This window comes from Taeniopygia guttata, chromosome 1A (genome assembly GCF_048771995.1).
Source record: "Taeniopygia guttata chromosome 1A, bTaeGut7.mat, whole genome shotgun sequence".
Taxonomy (NCBI): domain Eukaryota; kingdom Metazoa; phylum Chordata; class Aves; order Passeriformes; family Estrildidae; genus Taeniopygia; species Taeniopygia guttata.
Genome location: NC_133025.1, coordinates 51771384 through 51796294, shown reverse-complemented (window position 1 = coordinate 51796294; position 24911 = coordinate 51771384). Strand labels below are relative to the sequence as shown.

General features: G+C 43.8%; 2 protein-coding genes across 3 annotated transcripts in view; one reads left to right on the top strand and one right to left on the bottom strand.

The window, feature by feature from the left end:
- SYN3 (synapsin III) overlaps positions 1 to 24911 on the bottom strand; it is a 191048-nt gene that overhangs the window by 77205 nt on the left and 88932 nt on the right. The window lies entirely within an intron of this gene.
- TIMP3 (TIMP metallopeptidase inhibitor 3) overlaps positions 13144 to 24911 on the top strand; it is a 37534-nt gene continuing 25766 nt past the window's right edge. The window contains exon 1 of the mRNA XM_002199506.7: positions 13144 to 13504. Coding sequence (XP_002199542.1) covers positions 13381 to 13504 — 124 coding nt within the window. The 5' untranslated portion in view covers positions 13144 to 13380. The remainder of the gene's footprint in view (positions 13505 to 24911) is intronic.

Below are 24911 nucleotides of genomic sequence, written 5' to 3'. Positions count from 1 at the left end.
AAAAAAACAACCAGTCTAGCCTTGTCAAAGGGCTGCTTCAGAGCTGGGAAGAGACCTGAAAGCCATCCATCCCTGCTTCTGTGCTTGTGTGTATTTCATGTGAGCACAAGTTAGTAAGATCATTCATGTCAGTCAGTGGGGGTGCTTTAGGATGCAAAGAAGAGTGTGAGCACAGTAAACCACCTGGCTATTCTTAATCTGTCTTTTTCCCCACTCCAGAAGAAAGTTTTCACTGGAACTTCTACCCTCCTACTTTGGCAGGTAGGAAGAGGTAGAGAAGTTGGTGTGTAGTGTGATGTGGGTCTACGTTCTCCCTGCTCTGCTCAGACCTTTCTCACAAGCAGTGGGAAGGAGGACAGTTCCTAGGAATTGGGTGCAGCTGCATGATGTTGCCTTACCTATCTCACTGTGAGCTCAAGTAGCCCAGAAGCTGCCCTAAATATACTCCAGCATCCAGCAGTCCCTTAGGGACCACATGCCAACTAAACATGCCTGGAACACAATGTGGTGCAGCCACTCTTCCTTCCCACCCTTGACATGCCCTTCCCTGCACGCTGGTGGCTGTTCTGGCTGTCTGCTCACTGGACACTTCACTGCAACAGAGAAGCCACAGGCAAGGGAGGGATGCCTGGATTACATTCTCTAGCCTTGAAAGAAAGAGTGTTGACATTTGGGGCCTCAACATCAAGGGGAAGGCTTTTAGGGAAAGCATTTGCTCCAAGAGGTGCTATGTCGCTCTGGAACCTCTGTGTTTAAAAGGGGAAGATTGTGAATGTTCATTAAGAAAAGAAATTGTGTCTTGCGAGGAAGCACAAAAAATGCGAAGGAAACTTGTCCTGGTAGGGGAGGCAAATATTTCAAGTGGCTCATGCAGGGGGTGACAACTGGAAGGGACTCTCCCATGAAAAGGACAAACAGATGGTGAGGGACAGAAGGCAAAAGCAGAAGGTCTGGCAAGTGAGGAGGCAGCTGTTAGGTCCAGTGGTCAGGATGGCCAGCTGTTCTGGGTTTGGAGAACTGGACCTTCACCTGCTGTAGAGCAAATGTACTTTTGTTCCAGCTTTGTTTGGACCAGTAGAGGAGCTCTCTGTATATGTAACTACTTTTTTGCTATCTCCTGCTTCAGCCAGTCTGTACCAGATCATGCATTCTGTTCCACTGTGCTACAGCAATTTATACTCCAGTCTCTGTTCTCCCTGCTCCTCAGGCATTTCCTGGCTGAAGCAGCCATTAGCTCTGCTCTGCTCACTCAAATGCTTTATGATTATTTACTCTTAAATAATCAACTCAAAAGCAGCAAAGAAGTAGGGGGCCCACGAATTTTTTTATTTGTTTATATAGTGGTAGCACCTCACTCAAATACTAACATCCCCATCATGCCAGGTGCTACACATAAATGGAACCAAATCTGTGTCCCAGAGGAAAAATGATTTTCATATTAGCCAAGACAGACAGAGCGCAAAGATGCAATGATCTAATTCTGGTTAATTCCAGTGGTCTAGGACTTCAGCTTTGCATTGTTACAGAGCTCACATTCCTGGGTCAGAGAAACCATATTTTTGGGAAGGTTCAGTGGAAATGGTTTTGGGACTGTACCAAAGCCCTCCCAGGATTCCAGTTTTCTTAGTCTTAGCCTCAAAGGAATTTACAGCTGGCTCGGGCAGAACTGGAAGTCCCCACAGGAAGGATTTTGTTGATATTCAGTCTTAGGAGGACAGTGAGCTTCTCTGTGAAAGGCAACACATATATCTGTCCATGACCAGAGCACCACACCCACTACTCCTCCAAAACAGATAGAGTTTCAAGGGCTCACATGATCACGTCCATCTGTTCAGGGATTATTAGGACAACCTGTAGATGGGGGGTAGGAGCAGGGGGGAGATTCCCTCCGTTCATTCCTTCAGTTTAGGCAGGATTTATCTCTGTCTGAAAGTGAAACAAGCTGCCAACACTTCTTAAAAATTAAGGGGCCTTCAGCAACCAGCAGAGCTCCCAGGAAAGCAGCTCACGAGGTCTGTTCTATGCGCAGACTTACTGCTTCCTCTCAGAACAGGGTGCTACAGGCAGTCTTATCCAAGATACCCTAGTCAGTCTTTTGTTTCTGGTCCAACACAAAACCGAGGTGTCTGTCTAATCAATAATGTAAATCTGGCCTCTGACAGCTCAAGGAATACTGTTTTTCTATCCTTGAGGGATACAGTAACTACCTTTTCTCCCTCCTGATCAGTTTCTCAGGATTCCTCACCTGACTCTAAGACTTTTTAAATCAATCAACTGAAAATAATGTTAGTGACCCAGTTTCCAGGCCTTGAACTAAATTTTCTTACAGGGCAGAGTCAGCATCTAAGGGCCCATGTACCCTTTTACTGTCCACAGTCCCACAAATCCATCACTTAGAGCACACAGTTCTCACCTGCAGAGCATCATCTACAGAGTGGTATAGTGGAGAGGCGGGGCAATCAGGATAAGAAATTCAGGAGAAATTTAGGGGAAGAAAAAGAGCCACCTGTTGCTCACATTTCTGGGAAAATTTGGTTGAGCCAGGAGGAGTCATCCCTGCCCTTTTATCTTTCCTTTGTACCCTGTGGTGCCTCTGGACTTCAGAATCCTCACTCTGTACAGCAAATCTCATAGTAGATAAAGCATTGACATCAATTCACCACAGGAGAGTAAAGCAGGTAAGACTCAGAGTTCCATGAATGTGGTATCTGCAGTACAAATGCCACATGCTGCAAGCTCCTTCATTCCTGGCATGGCACATTTATTGCCACGATGTTCATTTTAAACCCTCTCTAACATGCACTCGATGCTCTTTGTCAGGGACTCATACTGCTTGTTATGTATCAGTACAGTGTTTGGGACAAAGTGGTTTTGGTTTTTCTAACAAAGACCAATGCCAAAACATAATGAAAGTATATCAGTCATAGCTTGCATAGGAAAGGCAGTGTCCATGGGATGATAACATCTTTGGTGGTTACCATAAAATTTTAAAGAATAGGTCATTCCCCTCATATACTTTTAAAAAAAAAACCTCATAAACTTGGTATGCTAAGAACTTCTAATATGAATATATCTCCCTTATTTGGAAAAAAAAAGCAAATTATGCTTCCAGTTGTATGATCCCACTTCATTTTTTGATATTTGACCTGCAGATTAGAGGTTTTCACGTCATCTGTCAACCCACAGACAGCATCCCAAGGTTCAGTGTGTGTGAGAGAGATAGGAAAGGAACATTAGGAACAGGCCAACCACAAATAGCTAAAATTAGCTATGAGAACTGGAGTGCTGAGGTCTCTGAGGAACACTAGTCAAAGGAAGAAAATGGTTATTTGCTAAACTCCCACTTATTCTACTGCCTCTGAGGACTCCTGGCTCATATCCCTGCCCAGACATCCTACATGGCTATTTAAGAGGATTTCCCCCACCCCTTCCCCCTCCATTGGCCATAAGTTTCCTTTTTTGTAAGTGCAGTACAGAGCGATATGGGATTCCTGCTCTGGCAGCAAGATTCTGACTGGAGACAGGAAACAGAGGGGCTCTGCAGAGCTCGGCCTCTGTGACAACACAGACGTCACACCCACGTGCAGACAGGGATGCTTCTCACATATGGCAATGATCAGCAGCTCCCCTTTTTCCTCCCCTTCCCTCTTCCCCAGAAGGGCTTACAAAGCCATAGAGAGGCCATATATCGAGTTAGAAGCAGTCTTTAGGAAGCACGGCTGTGTGAGGCCTCAGTTATGACAGAACATGATTTCTTGCATAATTCTTTCAGATTCTCTGAGGCCAGTAAATTTGAGACTGTAAGTCTTCACGTGACCAGAGCGTATGGTCTTAGAATAAGATGTGGAGTGAATTACAAAGAGACAGCCCATCTTCTTCAGAATCTGATTAAGGGAATCCTTTGAGAACTATCCCTTACATGCAGCCACAGGCATGGCTTTAAAAGCTTCCCTCCCTCCTGCTTCCCAGAAATGCCTGATGGAATAAACTGGGTTGTTTTGTCAGCACCAGATTCTCCTGTTTTCTCCTTCCTATTTTTAAAAGCCTTTTCTCAAAATAAAACCAAATGGCTATGACTGCCTAATCCTTCAGGTTATAATTTCAGGGGAAAAAGAATGAAAAGATTGTTAAAAGTGATTACATTGATACTTATGGAAACACCTTAGGGGACTTGAATACATTGTCTAAGATAAGGAGGTATGTTCTGGAGGAGCAGGAGAAGGAAATGTTCCTGCATTCACTAGGAATGAGTATGGGTTTCCTCCAGCCAGCTCTCTGTAGTGCTATTGCTTACATCCATGCACAGATTATGCTATATTAGCCTCTCTAGGCTGAATTGCCATTATATATGGTGTTCAAAAGTGAAGTTTTATTCTAGATGGGGAAGTCAATTTCAAGTGAAGTAAAATATTTCCTTCCTGGCTTGCACCTTCTTTTTAAAGGGGCAGACTGTGCTATTCTTGATGATCCTGCTTCTTTGGCAAAGAAGAGACTTTATATAAGTATCAATGGGAGAAGGTTTTCTCCAGCAATAGCTCATTCAATCTCAATACTGGGAGGGAGAATTGAAATGCCTTCAGTAGGAACATCCAGAGCTATCCTGTGAGGAAAGGCAGATCAGTTTAATGCCTTCTTATCCTAGCTGCACTAAGGATTTGCTGTCACTGAGCAGACCTCCACCCCTGCCTTCCCATTCCACTCGCGGATCTTGTGGTTATTCTGCTGAACTTGAACTGAGGGAAAAGGAAGCAAGATTTTGCTTAAAAAAAATGCTGGGTTGTAATCTAGGGAACATAAAGATACAGCTAAAATAAAGATAAAATGCTTGTCTGGCTACTGTCTTTTGTACTGTCAGGTGCTGGGGAAAGTCTGCTGGAGAATCATACCTCTGTTGGTAGAAACTACTGTTGCTCAGCCCTTTGTTTATTATTTTCCATTAATTATCACATTATTAAAACTGTAGTTTCCTCCCATGCATTGCATAACTTTTACTCTGAGAGCATTTTCCTCATTGATCTCAGCTAGGTGTATAGGGAGAGCCCTTCTGCTTCCTTGGCCTGTGTGGTGAGAGTTCAATATCTTCTTCCAGTTATCTTGGAGAGGAGAGGCAGGCAGAGGCAGAGGGAGAGAAAGAGGAGAGGGAGAAGAGAGAATGTGCTGTGCTAAGCTGCTATTGGACACCTGCTTCTGCTGGAAGCGTTCACTACCTCTCCAACCTCTTAGCACTTGAGATGAGGGACTGCTTTGGCGCAGTCCAGGATCCCACTGCAAGGCACCTGGGATAATGCCAGACCACCGGCCAACACTCTGTGCGAGATTTGGTGGTACGACTACAAACAGCAAAGCTACAGAGAGGTGTTTGCTTGCTCAGAGAACATGGTCAAGCTTTGGTACCTTCAGAGATCAACTCCTGGTATGTAATCTGTACATACAGACTACACCTTCCTGGTTCCTGCCAGCTCTGGGTAGTTCTCACTGAAACACCCCTCAAAAGCACCCCCAGAAAGGCACAGTGAAGGGATAGAGGCTGTCAGATTAAAGGAAAGGGTGACAGGGGCTGTGGATTATCTCTGTCTTCAGTGGACAAAGAATACTATTATCGCACATCTGTGCTAAATCAAACACTGATTTTTTCACTCCTGACATTAATACATTAGGTGTGGAACTCACACTGCTGACCTGAAAAGTTCCTTATGAGAAATGCATTACTCTTCACTTGGGAAGAGCAAGACAATAAACAAATAAGTGTCCTCACTTTAGACTGCATATCTACCATCTCCTCATCTTTTGTCTCACACCGAACGCCAAGATTTATGGATAAAAATTCCAAAAGAGTGAGGAAACCGAAGCACTGCCTTTTGCTCTAGAGAAGAAAGAGATCCGTCCTTGAAATCTCCCATCGGAAATTCCGCAGCTTCTCCTGGCTGGGACTGTGAGTCTGAGGGTAGGGCCTGATGTCACTGAGCAGTCAGCTACTGTTTAGAATACAGAATAGATTTGGGAACACGGGAAGAAAAGCATTGAAAAAGTTTAGATTTATAAGAAAAATCCTATGCTGTAGCAACAATCTCTGTTGGGATTTCCACACAGAGGAGCTGCTTCTCACTTTTGACATCATGCAGTGGCATGCATGACAGGAATCACTGAGTTCATTCCCTGCTAGGATACTATCCTTGTCATTAGAGACTGTCCTTGTAACTAATACCTTAATTTGCAGTTTCAGGTGAGAAACTGGTAACACCTGCACTATGGGGATGAGGAGACTGGCTTATTCTTACAGGCAGTTTCTGAAGGTGGAGCAGGGAGAAGCAACTCAAGACAGCAACTTTTCCTGCACTCACACCTGTTCTGCAGGTAAAGAAAAGACCCTTCCTTCACACCTGACAGCCCAATTACTACCAATACTATCAACAGCCCAATATTATCTCCAGCCTCATTAAAGAAACGAAGAAGGATGCAAGCCCTGTGGTGCTGCTCTTTCACATGTACGGTGATTTTAGGGTAGTCCAACATGCTTTAAAACAAGTGACACATCCTAGGGACTGGCATATGGAGGGGCTGCAGCTCTCATAGCCTCAGGATGGTCTAAGAGGTACAGGATTACTGCCTCCTGCCTGGGTTCTTTCTCTACCTCCCTACACTCACATGGGGTTGTGGAAGCAGCTGTATCCTAACAGTGCCCTCTGATGAGAAGGAGAGAAAGATTATGCTGGGAGATGAGGAAGCAGGCTCAGTGTCTGCCTTCAGAAGGCTGGTGAGAGGCAGAGAGATGAGGGAAGAAGGATCTAGCTGTTCAACATGCCAAAAAGTCCATGTCCTCAGGTCAGTCTGCTCACCCTCCAAGGAAGGCTGTATTCAGCTTCTCCTGCTCCTCTGTGGCCAATCATCACTATGAAAAGCCAAGCCAGTAGTTGAGAGAAAACCAGGGATGCAGTGGTCAGCCACCTTCAGTAAAAACAAAAAATTGGAAAAGTTGAAAATGGAATCCTGGACTGTGCCAGGGAGACCGAAAAGGACTAAGATAATCCCTCACCCCTGCCAAGCAGAGCAAAACTCATCACAGGGAGGGCAACCAGCTGTGAGAGACATGCCAGTCTGCCAGACTTTCTGCTAAATATCAGGGAGCTGCTTGGAGTCCACAAATACACACAGCAACCACAGTGGCCAGTACACAAATCAAGCCCTCTCTCATAGAGAGAGACATTTCCTATACAGTACCTAGGAGGAGGCACTATGAGATTCTGATATAAAATGAGAGATAAGCTATAAGTTCTGTCCGACACTTGAATTTGAGCAGGACATTAAGGCTACAGTGAGAGATGACAATCTCTGACAACCACACCAACCTTTAGGCTGTTGTTTCATCAAAAGAAAGACTTGCCCCATAGCTGCTCATGGAGCTGATGCAGGGAGCAGATGTTACTGCTTTTCTGTGTCTGTTCCTTCTTCCTCAAACTCCCCTCAAAGGCCTCCACAGAGATATTGTCTTCTTCAAGTTACGTGGATAGAAACGTCAAACCTCGATTGCAGCCATGAATCTGCTCATGAACTCTACTGGCTGCAATGCCACAGAGCTGCCTTAAAGCTCTCTTAAAAATGTGAGGCATTCCAGTCATTTTAATTACTGTTCATTGCATAAGCCAGAAACCAGTTCATACAAAGGAACAACAGAAAAGTGATTTTCAATTGCTCTCACTCTTCTGTATTTAGTGCAGCCTCCAAATCTCTGGGAACACCAGCTCTTATTACCATTTGAAGCACTTCATCTATTTGAAATCTCTTTGTTCAGTCACTTAAAGCTATTGATGCAGTTTAGAAGGGTTTAAAAAAAAAGAAAATCAAAACTTCAATTTGGAAATGGCTATAGCAGCAGAAAAGCAAAACAAGAAAAATGGAAAGACTTACTATAAACAAAAATGAGAGAAAATTAGTTGCTTGGAATGAGGCATAGGCAGGTACAACCAAGCAAATCACGTTGTGTCCTTTCCTCCCGGATTCTGTCAGACCATCTAATCACAGCCTCCTGGCTTGAACCCTGCATGGTACTGAGCCCTCTGGCCCTGGTCCAGAAATGCACTTAAGCTTATATTTAACTTTGTGTATGTAAATGGTTCTGTTGACTTCAGTAGAGCATCTTGTGTGCTTAAAGTTGAACATGTGCCTTAGTGTTTTGCTGGATTTGGGCCAAAGAGCGCCGTCATGTGCAGGAAACATTTTCAGCTTGATAAGGCCGTTAAAAGATATTTCCTTGTTACTCTTCTGCAGCTGATGCCACATCACAGCCTGACTGGAGGATCCCAACACTACTGAGAGAGTGATTTCATATTCCACAACCCTTTATAATGTAATATTCCTGGAAACATGTGGTGCCTACAGTCTGCTACCAGGCTGGGTGCTCCCAGTGGGCACAGTCTCTAAATGATCCTTGAAGACTGAACATGGTATAGAACTGATGAAAATTTCAGTTAGAGCTGATGAACCTGCAATGAATGGTGTACCTGCAATGAAGAGCTTGGGAATGGGATGGAGTGTTACTTATGTTTGGCTTGCAGACAGGAAGGTGACATAATTCCTTTGCAACCTCAGAGAAAGAGATCAAATGAATTTTTTGGTATGTATTTATAGAATCAAAGACATTTTTGAAGAAGAAGTATTCTTATTTTAAATAGCACATGAAGTTCACTGATACAACAGTGGAATTAATAGGAGTTTTTTCAGCTTGTTTCAGGCATACAAATCATGGCAAATACAAAAATTTTAAACAAAAAGTATTCTCAGAGGACAGTGTTAGAAAAGAAAGAATTTACTGAAAAAGAAACAGATAATCAAGAAATATGAGAACCTTTTTCTAATGCAGTGCATGACCATTCTCTACTATCCTATGAGATGGCAGGAGCGTGCTGTAGAAAGGACATCAGATAGCTCTGAGAACACCTACCCTTCCCCTCATGCTGCATAAAACCAGAAAAACAATGAGACCTCCTACAGGGCATGATGCTGAGCTGGTGTAAAAGATACGAAGATCATAAACTTCAAGAAAAGTTTTTAGGACAAGAGGATGCTTTTGAGCAACTTGTCAGGTGGACAATTTAGAATGCTAATGGCAAGACTCTGCACTCATGAATCAAGTCAATTTGCTGTCAAAAAATTAAAATAGAAAAGGGCCCTTACTTCAGAAGCTTTTAAAGTTAGTATGTTGTTAAGGAGGTGGCAGGGCTGATGAACTTCAGTTGAATTCTCCTAATTTCATTCATACTAAGCTCAGTTTAAGCCAGCTAAGATCTGGTGAGGAACTGAAGTGTCACAAACCACTACATGTGACATTTGTCAGGGTATTTTTCTCTGGTGATAGTAGGGTGTGTCTGTCTCTCTGTGTGCCTCCCTCTCTCTCGCTTTCTCTTAACCCTCCTGGTATGTGGGTTTTTTGCCAGCAGTTGCTGTAGTTTGATGAAGCCCTTCTGAAGCAGCCGGCATGCCTCACAATGAAATGTGATCAGAAGGCAAGTGAACATGCCTTTAGTTCATATCTCAGTCTCTGTCCCTGGTTCTAGGCGGGTCTTGTGGAAGGAAAATGAAGTTAACATGCACCTGATATAAACTGAGTATCTATGAAAGTAGAAGGTAATTCTCCTTCCTTAAATTTAAATAAGACACCCAGCTTCATATGTTGACTTTTCCAAAGGATGGGATCTTCAGGCACTGCGGGGAGCTGGCTCCATCGGCGGAGGTCGGAAGCATCTCTTGCAGCGCACTGCCCCCTAGCACTGCCGCGCACATTCCTGCAGCATGGAGCACCCTGCTCGGCCAGCAGCACCTGCGGGCCACGGCTTTCCCTGGGAACTTTCACACCAACCATTGACCCAGCCCAGTCATGCTTGGCTTGCGGGATCCGACAGGATCACAGCATGGAGCTGTGTGCCTGCTCGGTAAGGCAGAGAGATCCTTAATTGTGTTCAGCAGTGTGTTCTTGATGGAAGACTGAAATAACACAGATTTCTTTATTTGGTGACATTAACCAAACGTGAACTTGAATTTTCTCATATGAAGATCGAGGTGTCTATTTTCTCCTTCTTTCAATGCTACCTTCTTTATGGCCATATATGGTTTAAAGTTTTACCTGAGCAAAGAAGCGGAATGATAGTTTTTTATTATCTTATTTTTTTCCCTTTGCAGTTTTTCCCATGCAGACAGGGCATAGAGGAAGAATTCAGAGAGAATTCTCCTTTCAGTTCCTTCATTGAATTTCTCAGTGACTCTGACACCATTATCAATATTTTCTCATATAAATAAATACTCAGAATCCTTGCCTGGCTTTTTCGGAGTTCACTTTGCCAGTAGGTCTTAAAGGGGAGAGGCTAATATTGGATATCTAATGGATATTATCAGATGATAACATAGAATATCTCTATTTACAGGTGATAAAATGAGTGTACAGGCTGATTAAACTATTTAAAAAAGGCCTTGAGCAGGCCACTGGCCATACTGAACTTTTCTGAGTATGATTTACCTGTACTTTACAAAAATAACACATTCTGGTTTCTCTCATGGAGTGTATTCTTCAAGAGGTAAATAAATATTGTTCTTATTGTATAGTATCCAGTCCTGATTAAAAAAAAACCTGCACCCCTACTACTGTAGAGAAATTAATCTGTTTGGAAAATAATATCTAAATGTAAAAACAGCAGGTGAATCAGCTAAGCCCTGACCAAACACAGGTACTTCTACTCCAGGCAATGATATTACAAGCACTAAAAAATTTCTGGATCATCTCCCAAGCAGTGGTATAGAAGATAGTGGTAAGCCTTGCCATACTGACAGCCTGCACCCCATCCCTTCCAAAAAGATGTGCCCAGCCCTTGGATCAAGCTGTGTCACTCCTTTTCATTTGATTGCTTCTCTGGATTATATCTGAAGTGAGCCAGTTCCTGCAATCAGCACAAACTTGGTGTCACTTTAACTAGCTTGGTCAGCCTCACTGTAAGCAAGCCACTTCCATACCTTAGAGGGCCCTGTGGAACTTCAGTAATTACTAGGCCCCTTCCTCTCCCATTTCAGAAATCGAGGAGTTTTGTTTTTCAGTTTCCTCTGAATGTGTCCTGCATCTGTGTATCATAGACTCTCACCATTTACACGGCACCCAACAGCTTAAAAGCTTATTACAAAGCATTTAGCATGTTAGTCCTTGGAACACACAGGAAAGGTGTTATTATAGGTATGAAGAAACATACTCAGGGGAGTTACTTGGCCAGAGAGTGAAGGGAGGTGGTGCAGGAGCTGTGATTATAATCTAGTTGTGTGTGGGCCAAACTCTCCCTTATTTACACCAGTGTCAGGTTCTGACAGAGTTCTACTTCTCTCAGATATTGATCTGAGCTGTTGCTAGGCCAAGTGTATCATGATATTGGTGGATATCAAAGTTTTTACAACAACAAAGGGAAAATGAGAGAGCCAGACACACCTCATTCTTCTTCTGTGTTACTCTGCTGAGGTCGGTGGAGTTGTTCCTTGTTTACACCCAGTGAGGCTGAAATGACATCCACCAAATCTGATGGGACTCAGCCTCACTCGTAGTACCTTGAATAGACAGCCCAAGTACCTGAAGTATTATTTGTGTATGGTTTCTCATATCGCAATTTGGGCCCAACGATTCAGACTCTGAGATGTCTAAATGGAATGATCTATTTAATACCGTCTCACACATACTTACAGGACCCATTAGTACCTCAGCACCGTCTGATTTTTCAGTGTGTTCACTAATGCACATTCCTGAGCAGCTCCCAACACTATTATCCCATGACACAGGGATTTGAAGCACAGTGAGGCAAAGCTGCCACACAGGTTGTCTGTGTCACATCGAGGATAGGAACTTGTGTTTTCCACTGCTGGCATTGCAAACTTGATCCCTACTGACAACACCCATCTTGAAGCTTTTTTGCCTACCAATGCTCCAAATAAAAGCCTGTGCTTCCATAAGACAGGAGATTTTAGTTTTATGTGGACAGTATGATTAAAGAAAAGGTGTAGGAAGGCTGTGCTTCACCCAGATGGAACAGAATTGTAAATCTAAAGACTTAGCTGACTATATAGAAATTTAGGACAGCTGGTCCCTGGCCTTTAATACCAGCATAATTTATAACTAGACGCGCTTAAGTCTTGTAAACCCCGTGGAAAGTACTCTGACATTATATACACTGGTTTGATACTGTGATTAATCACCCCTCAGTCCCCTTTGGAGGATAATAAGGCTGTCTGTATCATGCAGCTGGCAATCTCCTTCCTTACAGTCCCAGCTCTTCTATAACATTTACATTTCTACAGCTGATGGAAATTTATGGCTCCGAAAGGGGATAAAGGAAAACAAAACAAACAGGACATTTCTCTAAATTCCACTAAAGCTGCTCTGCTGAAATATACTTTGAGATTAAATGCTGGGGGTGCCTGGGTAGATACAACACTGCTTTTTCCAGCTTGGTTTTAGCAGTTTATGACCCTTTTCTGACTGAAAGGCCAGAGAAGGGGAATTGCTGGGTGGTGGAGAAGGAGCATCCGAGCAGGATTAAAAACATTCGGGGCAAAATCCTGGTTTACAATTCAGATAGGTCTTGTCCTTCTTTTCCGCATCCTCTTTCAACTGCCTGTTGGGAGAGGAGAAGAAGTAGCACACTGCACTTGTGCATTATCTGATCGCTGTCTGTCTGAAAGCTCTTTGGAACAGCCTGAGCAGTGTGCCATGCCTCCCGATTGAAGTCAGCGTGCAGAGAGCCCAGCCGGACTGAGGGGAACAGCGCGGGCTTTCCAAGCGCACCGCAAGCCCCGCTTGCGTTTTCCAGGTGTCCCGAGGAGCGGAGCGGGGCGGCCCGGGGGAGGATGTGACAGGCTCGGGCGGACACTCGCGGGGCCGGGGCCGGGGCCGGGGCCGGGGCCGGGGCCGGGGCCGGGGCCGGGGCCGGGGCCGGGGCCGGGGCCGGGGCCGGGGCCGGGGCCGGGGCCGGGGCCGGGGCCGGGGCCGGGGCCGGGGCCGGGGCCCCGCCCGCCGCGCGCCCGCTCTATTCCCTATAAGGCGCGGCGGGCGCGGCCCCGCCCCGCGCTCGCGCCGATGAGGTAATGCGGCGCTGCTATTGGCCGCGCGCGGCGGCGCCCCCGGAGCGCGAGCGGCGCGAGCCGGGTATAACTCCTCGCGCCGGTCCCGCTCCGTCCGCAGCGCTCCGCACCTCGGCTCCCCTCAGCTCCGCTCCGCTCCAGCACGGTCCCGCCGGGCGAGACAGGGGCAGGGCAGGCAGCCGCGACCCACGGGCTGTTAGAGAGCGAGAATAAAGTCAGGCGAACGCAGCATCGGCCGCCTCCCGCTCCGCAGAAGTGAGGAGGCACCTCGGGGGCAACATGACGGCGTGGCTGAGCTTCCTCGTCGTGTTCCTGTGCAGCTGGAGCCTGCGGGACTTGGTGGTGGAGGCTTGCACTTGCGTCCCCATCCATCCGCAGGACGCTTTCTGCAACTCCGACATCGGTAAGTGCCGCCGCCCCGCAGCCGGCAGGGCTCGGGGGAGCCGGCGAGCTCCCGGTAGCCCGAGGGGTGCGGGCAGCATCGCGGCTGTCACCGCACGGCAGCCGCGTCCCGCCAGTCACGCACGGGGCAGAGGCGCGGCAGGCGGATCACACCTGCACAGAGTGTGATCTGTCGCACACAGGAGAGCGGTGACCTGACTTTCCAGAGCGGCTTTGGTTCCGCCGCTGCCGCGGACGCCTGGGTTGGTAAGAGGAGAGGAGTGTGGTGGCGGACCCCCGCCCAGCCCTCCCAAGCACTGTCCCGCGGCAGCAGCAGCAGCCTTTCCCAGAAGTACCTTAAAGAAATCAATCATTGTTACAGTGGCATGTTTTCTACAGCAGGACAGAAACACAATTAGAGGTGTAGGCTGCCAAAACTTCCTCCTCAACTTGGTGACAAGAAATAGGAGGTAGGATTCGGATGGGTTCTCCCAAGCCACAAAGCCGCCTGTGGCTGCTGGTGGTTGGAGATGTGGCTCTCTTTTAAAATTGGGAAGGGCTGGAGAAGCAGGTACCAAGTGTCTCCTGGCTTTCGGCATGCTGTGCTATGGTCTTTGCACAGCTGTGGGAGGCACGCTGCCCGCTCTTGGGAAAGTTGAAACACTTTCATTGGATCCTTACTGATGTTTTCCACTATGTGTTTTAGCATCACTAGGGTTCTTCATTGCACTAGCTTTAGGCTGGGGACAAGGACAGCATGAAAAATCTCTGAGGAGGAGGTAATAGAGACTCTGTTCCCAAGTTTGTTGGCTTGCTTGTAGCCAAGGATGGGTAATAAAATATGGTTGTTGCTTGGTCGCTCTTCTGTGCCAAAGTATATGAAGTCAATTAGTGGTGTCCTTGACACATGTCTATGTTGTGGTAAATACAGGCTGTCACTTCAGCAGTGGTGAGGGGACGGCACAAGTTCAAGAAGTCTCCTGCCTTCTCTGTAGGTTGTCTTAGTAGCACAGCATTAAAGGGGCCAGGGACTTTGCACTGCTGGTACCCACATGGTACTGACCGAGAGTAGAGTCTGCAAAGAAATCCTCCTGGCAACTGCTATGGAAGTCAAATAGAAAGTAATTCTCACTGCAGCAGAACACCCATTGCTGTGAATGCTGCCAGTAGCCTTTTCAAGTTAGCCAAGGTTAGTGGCAAAACATCTATTCCTTGCCTTCAGTTCTTCTACAGAAACTGCAGTTGTACCTGGTTATTCATGTTTATTTTATATAGTGTATCTGCTCCTGAATGCCAAAAAACCCATTCCATGTTAAAAGTGGTGGGAAGGTTACAGTTTGTTTCAGTAACGATAGCCTGGAAAACATTAATAAAATAGTTTTATATTGGGAAATTATTCCAGGCAACTAAATTATTCAAACTTCCGTTGCCATTTTCATAGTTTTGGATCAACAAGTGTGCCACCTAAGTGGCAACTGCTAGGGAGATTGTTCTTCCTGTGAAAGTGAGTCTGGTAAACAGTTTTTTCACAGCAAAAGCTGATGGCAGCATGTGGCCTTCATTAGCTGCCTTTTGGGAGAGGGACTGCTTTCTTGCTCTGGTTAGGTCATGCTATAATAGATGAGTGGTAGTTTCGGTTCAAAAAATGGTATTAAATGCATTTTTGTAATGAATACACACTGACAGAGTACTTTTACTAGGCACATAAATGACTAGGAATAAACGATGAAGATTCCTATAACGATGCTCCTAAACTTGAGGGCACAAAGTTTTTCTGTTTTCTACTCTGATTTCTGGTTGAGTTCAAAGTCTTCCCTTCATCTTTCCTTTCTTCTGGGCTCTTCATTAGATCTCAGCCCTTGGCTTTGCTTTAAGACAAACTTGTTTCAAAAGTTGATGTATCTGGGGCTCTTACGCTTTCAGACATCACAGCAATGCAAAGGAAGAGCAGCTTGAGGGGAAAGAGCAACCCATTCGACTAAATGACTTGAATGCCAGTTTGCTTGAAGTCTCTGATGGGTTGAACCAAAAGCAAATTCTTACATTTGCTAGGATTGTCTGGAAAATGTGATATTTCTGTAGGCTGATTTTAGTAAATGCTGTCATGTTCTTCATATGCAGAAAGGACAAAAAGTGCACTGAAGCTTTCTGGCTTTGGAGGAGTTAATCATCTCCATGGAAACTGATGGCAGTGTACTAGTGCAGTGTTTAGACAGACTAAACTACACGCTGGGTTATAAAACACATTGTGAGGAAGAAAGGGACTTGGCAGCAAGTTTTTATCGCTCTTGAAACTTCTGACAAAATACCAGCTCTAAAGGGAGGAGTCAGTTCAGTAAGAGCTGGAGCAAAAAAGTCTTTTAAAATAGCTCCTAAAACAATGTAAGACATTAACTAGCTAGGTGGCAGCCTAGGAGAGGCTTTTCATCTTCAGAAGCACTGCATTTTGAAGAAGGAGAACTTTTAATTGAGGACTGTAATACAAACTTCTGCTGCTGCTTCCTGCTTAACCAGTGAAGTCCTATTCTCAAGTTTAGTGTCTTCTCCTTTAATCTGATCTCACCAGACATTTAATTTTTCATTTTCCAGTGACTCAGTTCTGATACAGCCTCTCAACCCTGCAGTCACTAGGAGGTTTTAATCTTTACAGAAACAGATGGTCAAATAAACCCATTGGAAAGGGCAGGATTTCAATATGTACATCGTTTAAAAGCGAAGGTTGTGGTCTTTGAAGGAATCTTGAACTTCATAAATAACAATGTATATATGCATTTTTAATTTAAAAAAGGAGGGTGGGGAATAAAAAGAGGTACTATTGCTAGAGGTACTATTGGTCACAAGGGATCTTTTCATTCAGCCTGACTTTTCCATCATGATGAATGGAGCAAAAGTGAAGAGGTGTGTCTTATCTGGCCCTGTGGGGTCTATCAATAATAAAATTGCTATTTTAACTCTTGGCTTTCTTTCTTTAATGGGATCAGTGAGTGCCAGAAGAGGCAGTACTGTAATTGGACAAACAGCGACTGCTATGATTTGCCATCTGAACTTTGCTTCCTCCACTCCCGCCCTCTGCCTATGACCCCTTCCAGATGTGAATATTTTTCTTTTGTTTGAATTAAGAGACCTTTTGAAAGAACAGACACCAGGCATGCTTTGTTCTTTTGTGACAAAGCTGTGACATTTCCAGCTGGACATAGCTGACATGAAAGGGACTTGTTTGTCCTTTTTTTTTTTTTTTGCATGAACAGCAGGAATTTTTGAGCTTGGCTGCTGAATGTTGAATTCACAGGTTTGGAAAACACCTCCCATTTGGCCCCCTCTGCCCCACATATCCTTTCAAGAAAAAGAAAAAAGGAGAAAATATGTGAAATTGCAGACTGCATTTTGACAAACCAGTCTGCAAGTGATAAAGTACTTTATTCACTCCACAGCTATCATACTTCTGTCTTGTGCCTATACTTTAGAGAAGAGCTATGGCACTATTAGATGTCTCTTACCAAAGTTCAAAGGAGCTCAAAATAACATTCCTTTGTGTTTTGGGGGAGAAATACCTGTATCAGCAGGGATGCCAGTGGGTACTGCTCCTTTCTGTTCTAAGTAACCTCACTCTTGGTGAGATGGATATGACATGCTCAGGGGAGGTGAAGGTAAGTAAGTTCTTAGGGGTCCCTTGGTGCTGTGGAAGCCATTCTTTATTGCATCCTCCTTTACCCATAGCACTAAGGTCACAACACCTGCAGTGGCTCCCATCCTTTGAACTGAGAATGTGAGAGAAGAGCAAGAAGGAAACAGCAGAGAAGGAGGAAACTGGTGAATTTGCTTGCCTGAAGTCTGAGCACCTAACTGAAAACCTGCCCTTTCACTGGTTTCCCTGAGTTGATCATTCTACCTTCTCACTAACAAGCTAAAAGAGATGTTCAGAACACTTGATTATACATGAGATTTTGAACATGCTTTCTTTGTTTTGGTGTAGTGATATCAAATGTCCTGCCTTAGCCTCTAAGGCAGACAGGTAAGATCTGCCAGACTGATTTAAAAGTTACAATAACCCATCTCAAATTAATTTTACCAATCTTTAGAGTTGAGATTAATTTGAAAGTATTTTTTTGTTACATTTTGTGACAATGGTTACAAAAGTGTGTCCTCTTTAGAATCAGACTTTTGTCAAGGAAGTAATTATGTGATTTTATTTTTAGACTGGATTTCCCTTGGAGGCATTTTAGAAGCAGGGAATCTGAGAAGCATCCCGTAAAGCTTCAAAAAAGAAGAAAATGTAATGCAAATTTTATCTTATGTGGGAAGAAATGGAGGAAATTTGTTTAACTTCTGTGGATTTCCAATGTCCATGGTAATAACTTCATCAGAAGAGGGTGTTCCTTGTGACTGGTCATGTCTCCTGACAGAAGAATGGCCATTTGCAGCTGAATTGTCCTATTTAGTAGAAGTGGAAATAGAAATTATTTCTTTGGGTTTTTTTTTTATATTACTTTTTTTCTTTTTTGTGTTTGGTTATTTGCAATTTTAGTCCTTATAAAAGTAGTGGGATCTGCAGTTAGTAACTTCTCCAAATATATCTATTAAAAAATAAAAGTGGTGAAAATTATTGTTTGGAAGATGTAGTGCAGAAAATTATTTCTTTTTATTATTGTATATGCTTACTCCAGATTTCCTGCAGGAAGTGTCTCCAGGAAGGTCTCTGAGCCAGCAGAGAGCCAGATGTTCCAGCCTTAAGCCTTGGAGCTCCTGCTTCATGCAGACATTTTTTTCCTTCTTATTTTCATTGATTTCCCACATGTTCTTTAGAACTCTCTACCTGCCATATGCTCCTCTGATGTTTCTGGAAAGAGGTGGGCTGGTGGGGGCATAGATATGTATAGCTATGCACAGTAGTGGTGTTTTTCATCTGGGTTTGGGAAGGACCTGCCTTATTCATGTCTGTTTTTCAGGATGAGCAAATTTGGTTGTTTGATCATAGGAGAAGTGACACAAGGTGACAAATTAATTCTCAACTCTATGAGTGGACTTCACTTTTTCTGAGATGCTAATACAGTTAGTCCTGCACTTTGGGACCTTCTTGGATATGGCCACTGAGTTGCATCTGATGAAATGGATCTCTGCACTCAAGTGCAATCCCAGCTGGGGTGGGTGGAGCCAAGCATTTTTAGTAGGAGCACTCATTGACTCACCTTGCCCTATGCTGGGTGTTAGAACTACTAAGATGGAAACTTAGTTTTATGATGTAACAATGTTGTCTAAGGTTAGCTTCTTTTTCCTCACAGCTCCAGTACCATGTGGTGCTCTCAGGTAGCCCAACCAAGTGTGCATCACTGATGAAAGGAGCCTATTTGATCTGGGCAGGAGGTCTTGGAATTAAATGAAACTTTCACCAGCTGCTCTCCGGGAGTTTGGAAGAGCTGGTAAACCTGAGAGGACAGCTTGGTTTTAGTCAACAGGCAAGAGCAGGGATGCTGTGTTTGCCAGCTCTGAACCAGACTAAGCTATGGAACTTATTTTTAGTCCTCATAATGTCAGCAGTGCCTGTGTTTGAGTTTCCCTATAATTATAATTTTTTTTTTCATTTCAAGATGAAGAGGCTTTTGCTCTAACGTGCTGCTATATTGCTGTAGACTTTCAGGGTATGATTCTGTCTTTCACATGATAATATAAATAGGGAGCAAATTATACTGGTAAAATGACAGTAGTGTAGAAGATGAGAGGAAAATTTTGCCTTCAAGCACCAATTAGTTAAGTACATGCAGAGTTCATTAAAGGCCTACTGTAGCTCATCTAAACCTCTGAAGAACGTCCACATGTGACACTTAAAATTTTACTGTCAGAACTTTATTGGACTCTTACTACTCTTTAAGCTAACTATCCCTTATAGATTTCTCTGAGACAAGGCTGATCAGAGCAGCTGACTACATTTGAAACTATTCAAGACTGTTCCAGCTTTTCCACAGCTTTGTAGCAGTGAACACTTTTTGCAAATTGCTGAGCTGAAGGTCATCCTATTTAGTAACCCGGTGTGTAGAGCTACTCAGAGCTCTTGGGAGGGATGAACACTGCTGGGTCTTTTTCACTTCTCTGCCCACCAGTGATATGATTACCAGTGCTATTTGCCCATAGTGGGATAGGGCCTTATTTAAAACTAGGGCTAAACTTGGTCTGCTTTGGAATAGCTTGAAAAAAGAATGTTAACCAGTGTGAATTTCAAATTTGCGTTATATGAAAATATTAGGCTGGTTCTGGACCTGAGGTAAATGAGACCAAGGGGGCTTAAATGGATTTGCACCCTCTTATAGGAGATCTAAAATCTGTCCTAGTAATGAATATGGAGAGGAAATACTGAACCTGCTTCATAAGCCTCGTGCTCTGTGTAAGGCAGGTGCATTGCCGCGTGTCTCACCAGTATTTCATCACCTTGTATCAGGGCTGCGTTTGGCTTGGTGGTTTCAGATTTCTAAGAGGAATGTTACAAACATTAGAGAGCTTAAAAGCTATTGTCAAAAACAAAGTTAACATTCTACTGTAATGTGAAGCAGTTTTCTTGAGTGACCAGAGTGAAGACATAGTGCATTAACTGACAGTGTCTAATAATGTTAAAAATGCAAGTAATTTCACATAACCCTGATTACTTTATTTACTCAAAATTTCTTCCAGCTAGAAAAGATAGTGGGAGTCTTCTGGAAAAAAGACAGAAGTCTCTTGAGTTGCTTGGTGCTAAAATTAATGTTGACTATGAATAGTCCAAATTCCTGCTAGTGTTTACATAAGACCTTTCTAAAGGGCAATTTGAGCCCTTAGAAACAGTATACAGACAATAAACTCTAGTTAAATAGAAGAGAGGTGCACATACAAAAAATTATATCAAACCTCATAAAAATCAGCTATCATTTTCCTGCAGTGTAGAATCTCATTTTTACTTTAGGAAGAAAGGAGGTGGTTTGGGGTGTCCCTCTTTGGACAGAAACGTGCCAAGAACCAGCAGGGAGCAGTGCTTGGGGAGTAGGGAGGTTATTATCAACACAAGGGATATGGTCTTGGGCTGTGCTAGTGGGTCGCTAGAGGTCTGTGTCAGTGGGCTCAGCTTTGAAAACTTCTGTCTTTATTACAGGTTGGGGAAGAGAATGGCCACAGCAATAGGGTCAGTGGGAAGGCTGTAATAGAAGAAGGTATTTAGGAGCTACAGGAGTGGCAAAGCTCCCCCAGAGACTATCTCACAGTATAAGGAGGAGAGAAGGACTCCTGGAGAAGGCAGAGGTGCAGTGTGTAAGCCCCAGTGAAGAACTAGTACAGGCTGGTCAAGCCAGGAGGAGTCACTAGCTGTGACACATGGCAGGCCACCCCACCTGGAGCTATGGAACTGTGTGGGGCATGCCTAAGGTGGGTCTTATCCATCCAGGAGAGTGCGTGTGCACTTAGTCTTTAGGGAACACTTAAGTAGGAGAACCCACATAAAACAATCTGATGTTCTATTGATTGATCCCTAACAGTCTGTAGCATGGTAACTTCTGACTGGCAATCTAGGCTTAGGCTTTGAAAAAACCTGGCTGTGTGGACTGGCCATGAACAGAAGACATTCCCTTTATCTGGACTCTGGCCAAGCTGTTGCCTTCCTCCACTCAGATGAATGCAAAATTCCTTCAAGTAACCCTTCAATAAATGCAGGTTGTATGGATGTGTGGGCAGGACTTGGTCTTTTTTTTTTTTTTTTTAGCCAGGTGAGTTCTAAGAAAAATACTGCTTAGCTAGAAAATTATTCACATTGATCAGCAGGAGAAGCAAATGAAATGAAGCCATATATAACCTGCTGTCTGAAGGTACTTTTGAAATACATGCAGTAACCTGCCCCACTACAGCCAGGAGATAAAAGGAGAGTATGCAAATGGCAGAGCCATCATTGTTCAATACATTGTTACTAATCCTGGGCAAAAATACACACTAATAAAAAAATCTGCCATCTTCCTTAGCTACCTGTCTGCTCCTAAAGTGTCAGAGCTCTGTAATCCTGCTGGTTCATAAGAGTTTAGAACCAATTTATTGGGGAGGTACAAAATGCATCTTAAAGGGCCCAAGGAGGGAAAAGAGACCTCCTAGATTTTTTCCCTTTCTTAATTCCTCAATTTTGACATGAAAAAGCTTTCTGCTGGCCTGCATGATCACTGGTACTTCAGCAAAGCAGCTATAAATTGCACCAAATTTGCACAAAGCTTGAGCTGGTAGCAATGGCTACACCAGGTGCAACATCATGAAGGTAACACATTATTACTTCTTGCTCCCTACTGATTAATTAAAAAAAAAAGTCACACAACACCCCAATAGGAAACAGAAGTACTTCTATTTCACAGGGCTCCTGCTGGCCTAGAATGAAGGACTTGAATTGTAACTCCCTCATGCTGCATTGTAATTACAGTATGGAGACTTCAACATCTGTTTCCTTTTCTCCAAGTTTCCCTCAGTATTGGGTGTTACTGCAGTGAAGTCAGCAGGGAGGCCTGCTGGCATTATGTTAGTCTGTTAATTTTCTATAGACGAGCACTGGAGCATTTTTTTCGGACAACAAGTTCAATCTCTCATGCTCAATGAATACATGAACAAGCAAAGATCTTGCTCCTCTGATGTTTAATCAGCCCTCTCAAATTTCATGGATCAGTTATAAATATGAAGCTCTCCCTCCAGTGAGCAGGTTTTGTTGTTGGTCTCCAAACAGTTAAAATATAAGAGGAAAAAAAAATGTTCTTGCTTGTACCAAGACAGGAAAACACAGAATGGAAAACTTCCGCTTAACTTTGAAAGACAGGAAATGGCTGGTGTTGGAAAGGGAACAGGTAGAGCAGGAGTGAGCTAAGGGATATCTGAGGAAAACCAGCTATTCCCCAGATACTTCTTCAGCTCTGTGTTCTTTTGGGGGATGGAGTTCCAGGCTGACCCTTGTGCTCCAAGCCCTTTATACACTTCCCAAGCACCCACCCCAGTTCTCTACTTCCTGCCTCCTCTGACACTGCTATAAATATCCTGCCTGACTTTCATAGGTCTAGAGAAATGCACATTGCAGATAAAATGGATCTGAGGTGACAGTATGAAAGAGCTTTTAGACCAGCTATTGTGAAGTGAGTGACTGTTGGGTCCTCTGCTTTATCTTATGAAGTGTGAGGTTGCTGAGTCCCCTGCTTTGAATTCCTTGAAGAGTGAAACATCCTCCTTATTTATTATGCTCACCTCTGGATTAGAATGCATAGGTGTGTTTCTAAGGAAATTTTTTCCTCAAATAAATAATGTGCTACATGAGGCACAGGACAGAAAGCTGAAAAAATTCTGGTCTTTGGGGAAATGTAGGGTGGGGAAAAGATGGAACTAGTTGAGAGACCACACTGCATGCAAACTATAGCACTTGCAATACTGAATACCTTAAATGCTTTGGTGAGGTGGATCAGTCCAAGAGGAAATAAAAGAGCGAAGTGATCCCTGGGGCACTTAAATAGCCATCATGTACAGTACTTCAATAGTCACAAAATACCCAGCCCTCCCTTAGCATCCTGCAGGGCAAAAATCACAAACCCAGAGAAGCGTGGGAAGACAAGAGCAGCAGTTCCTGTGCAAGAACTTCAGAATTGAAAAAGATAGTGCTGGGGTGGGGGCAGGATGAGTTCTTAAGCCCTTTGTTTTACTCTTTTAAATATGAAGAGCAGCACCTGTCCCTTTTTTATTTTTTCCTTCTTTTTTTTTTTTTTTTTTTTTTTGTTCCCCAAGGGTTGGGGATTAAGGATTTAGTTGGTTATTTCCTTAGAGGATCAAGATAAAAAAAGAGACTTCAATAAGTCCCTTTCCATCTTCTCTACAGACAGTATATTTTCAATAGAATTAAGCAGCTGTCCTGCTTTCCCCTACTGTATAATAGTTTGCAGCTTTACAGAGAAGCAGATAAATAGAAGATTTTATAACATCAGATAGAACTTCTAGGTGTACTTTAGGAGACTCCAAGTTATCACAGGAAGGTTTTAAGGCATTCAGAGAGAAGCTCAACTAGATCAGGTAGCAATTAGTCAGTGACTCTTATCAGTATTTTGCCTTTAACACCTTTACTTTGGAACAAACACGCTGCAGCAGAACCTATGATAGTGAGTCATTTGCATCATCCAGCAAGGCTGGAGTCCTGATGCTGATAAAATTTACCTCCCAGAAGCATGATGTGGGATACTCTGACTTTCCCAAAGCTCCCTTCTCAGGCTGTTATCTTAATTCCTTATTATCAGAGATTGATTCAATACATGGAGTTTTAAGTTCCTTCCAAAACTCTTTAGAGACATACTCCAACTCTGAAGTATTTTTTACTTTATCAGGATGAGTGCCTAATCTACCTCCCACATGCATTCTAAATGGTAGCTATCTCTTTTTGCTAGTGTATTTGCTAGTGAGTTTGCTAGTGTATTCTGCTTTCCTCTTTTTCTGTTTGACTGGGAGATCCACAGGGTGGGAAGCCGGTCCTTGCCAGCCTTTATTCCAATGGCAGGCTTAAATTGACTGAAGAAATAGTGTAGATTGAGAGCATCAGACCGCACCTGTCTGGTGTATTTGGCTGTATGGGAAAAAAAGCTTTCACTAGTACCGGAAAGTTTTCAAGCCAATAGGTTCCTTCCTGTCAGTGCAAGATCTCGTGTTTGTTTCTGCATGCCCTTCTCTCACACCAATTTCCTCTAGTACTAATGGCTGTTGGAAGAGCTGGGTAAAGGAAAGCATCGAATCTTTCTTTCCCTCCTGTCTCAGAAACTGTTTTCCTGTTTGTCCTTTATGCAGCATGGCAGCTTGGGCTATTGACGCAAACTCTGTTCTTTGTGCTGTTCAAAGCTTTTCTCTTCTGAATTTGACATTGCCTACACACATCCTGACTGCTGTTTTGACAGAAAGAAGGAAAGAGGACAGAACAGGGTTCTAGTGTAGTAGCTGTCTTGGCATACCTGGGGATCCAGGTTCAGTGTCTGTTCACCAAACTGTCATAAGGTCAGCACATGCCAGAATTCCTCCAGTTCATACTTCTCAATATATATGTGGACCAATGTTGGAAAGATTGACCAAAGTTTTTATTGATACACTGTGGTGGTGCTTTGAGGAAGCATCACTAGGTTGCACTGTTGAAAAGTATGGGAAAGGCAGTTTTGGTTCAAAAAAATATCCAGGTTCTGAATGAGAGGGAAAGAATTCAGAGGAGTTTTCTAAGAGGAGTTAGGAGCTTAGCCCACTTGGTTCCCTTCTCTGATGAAATCCACCAGAGCTTGCAGTACCCCATCTTAACATGGGCAATTACAACCAAAATGCTGATGTATATCATTTCCCCACTGAATTTTGGACTGTATCTTTTATTCTACTCCTTTTCCTCATGTGAACATCTCTGCTAGAGTTGCTGCAAACTGCCGTATTGTCATAAACATACT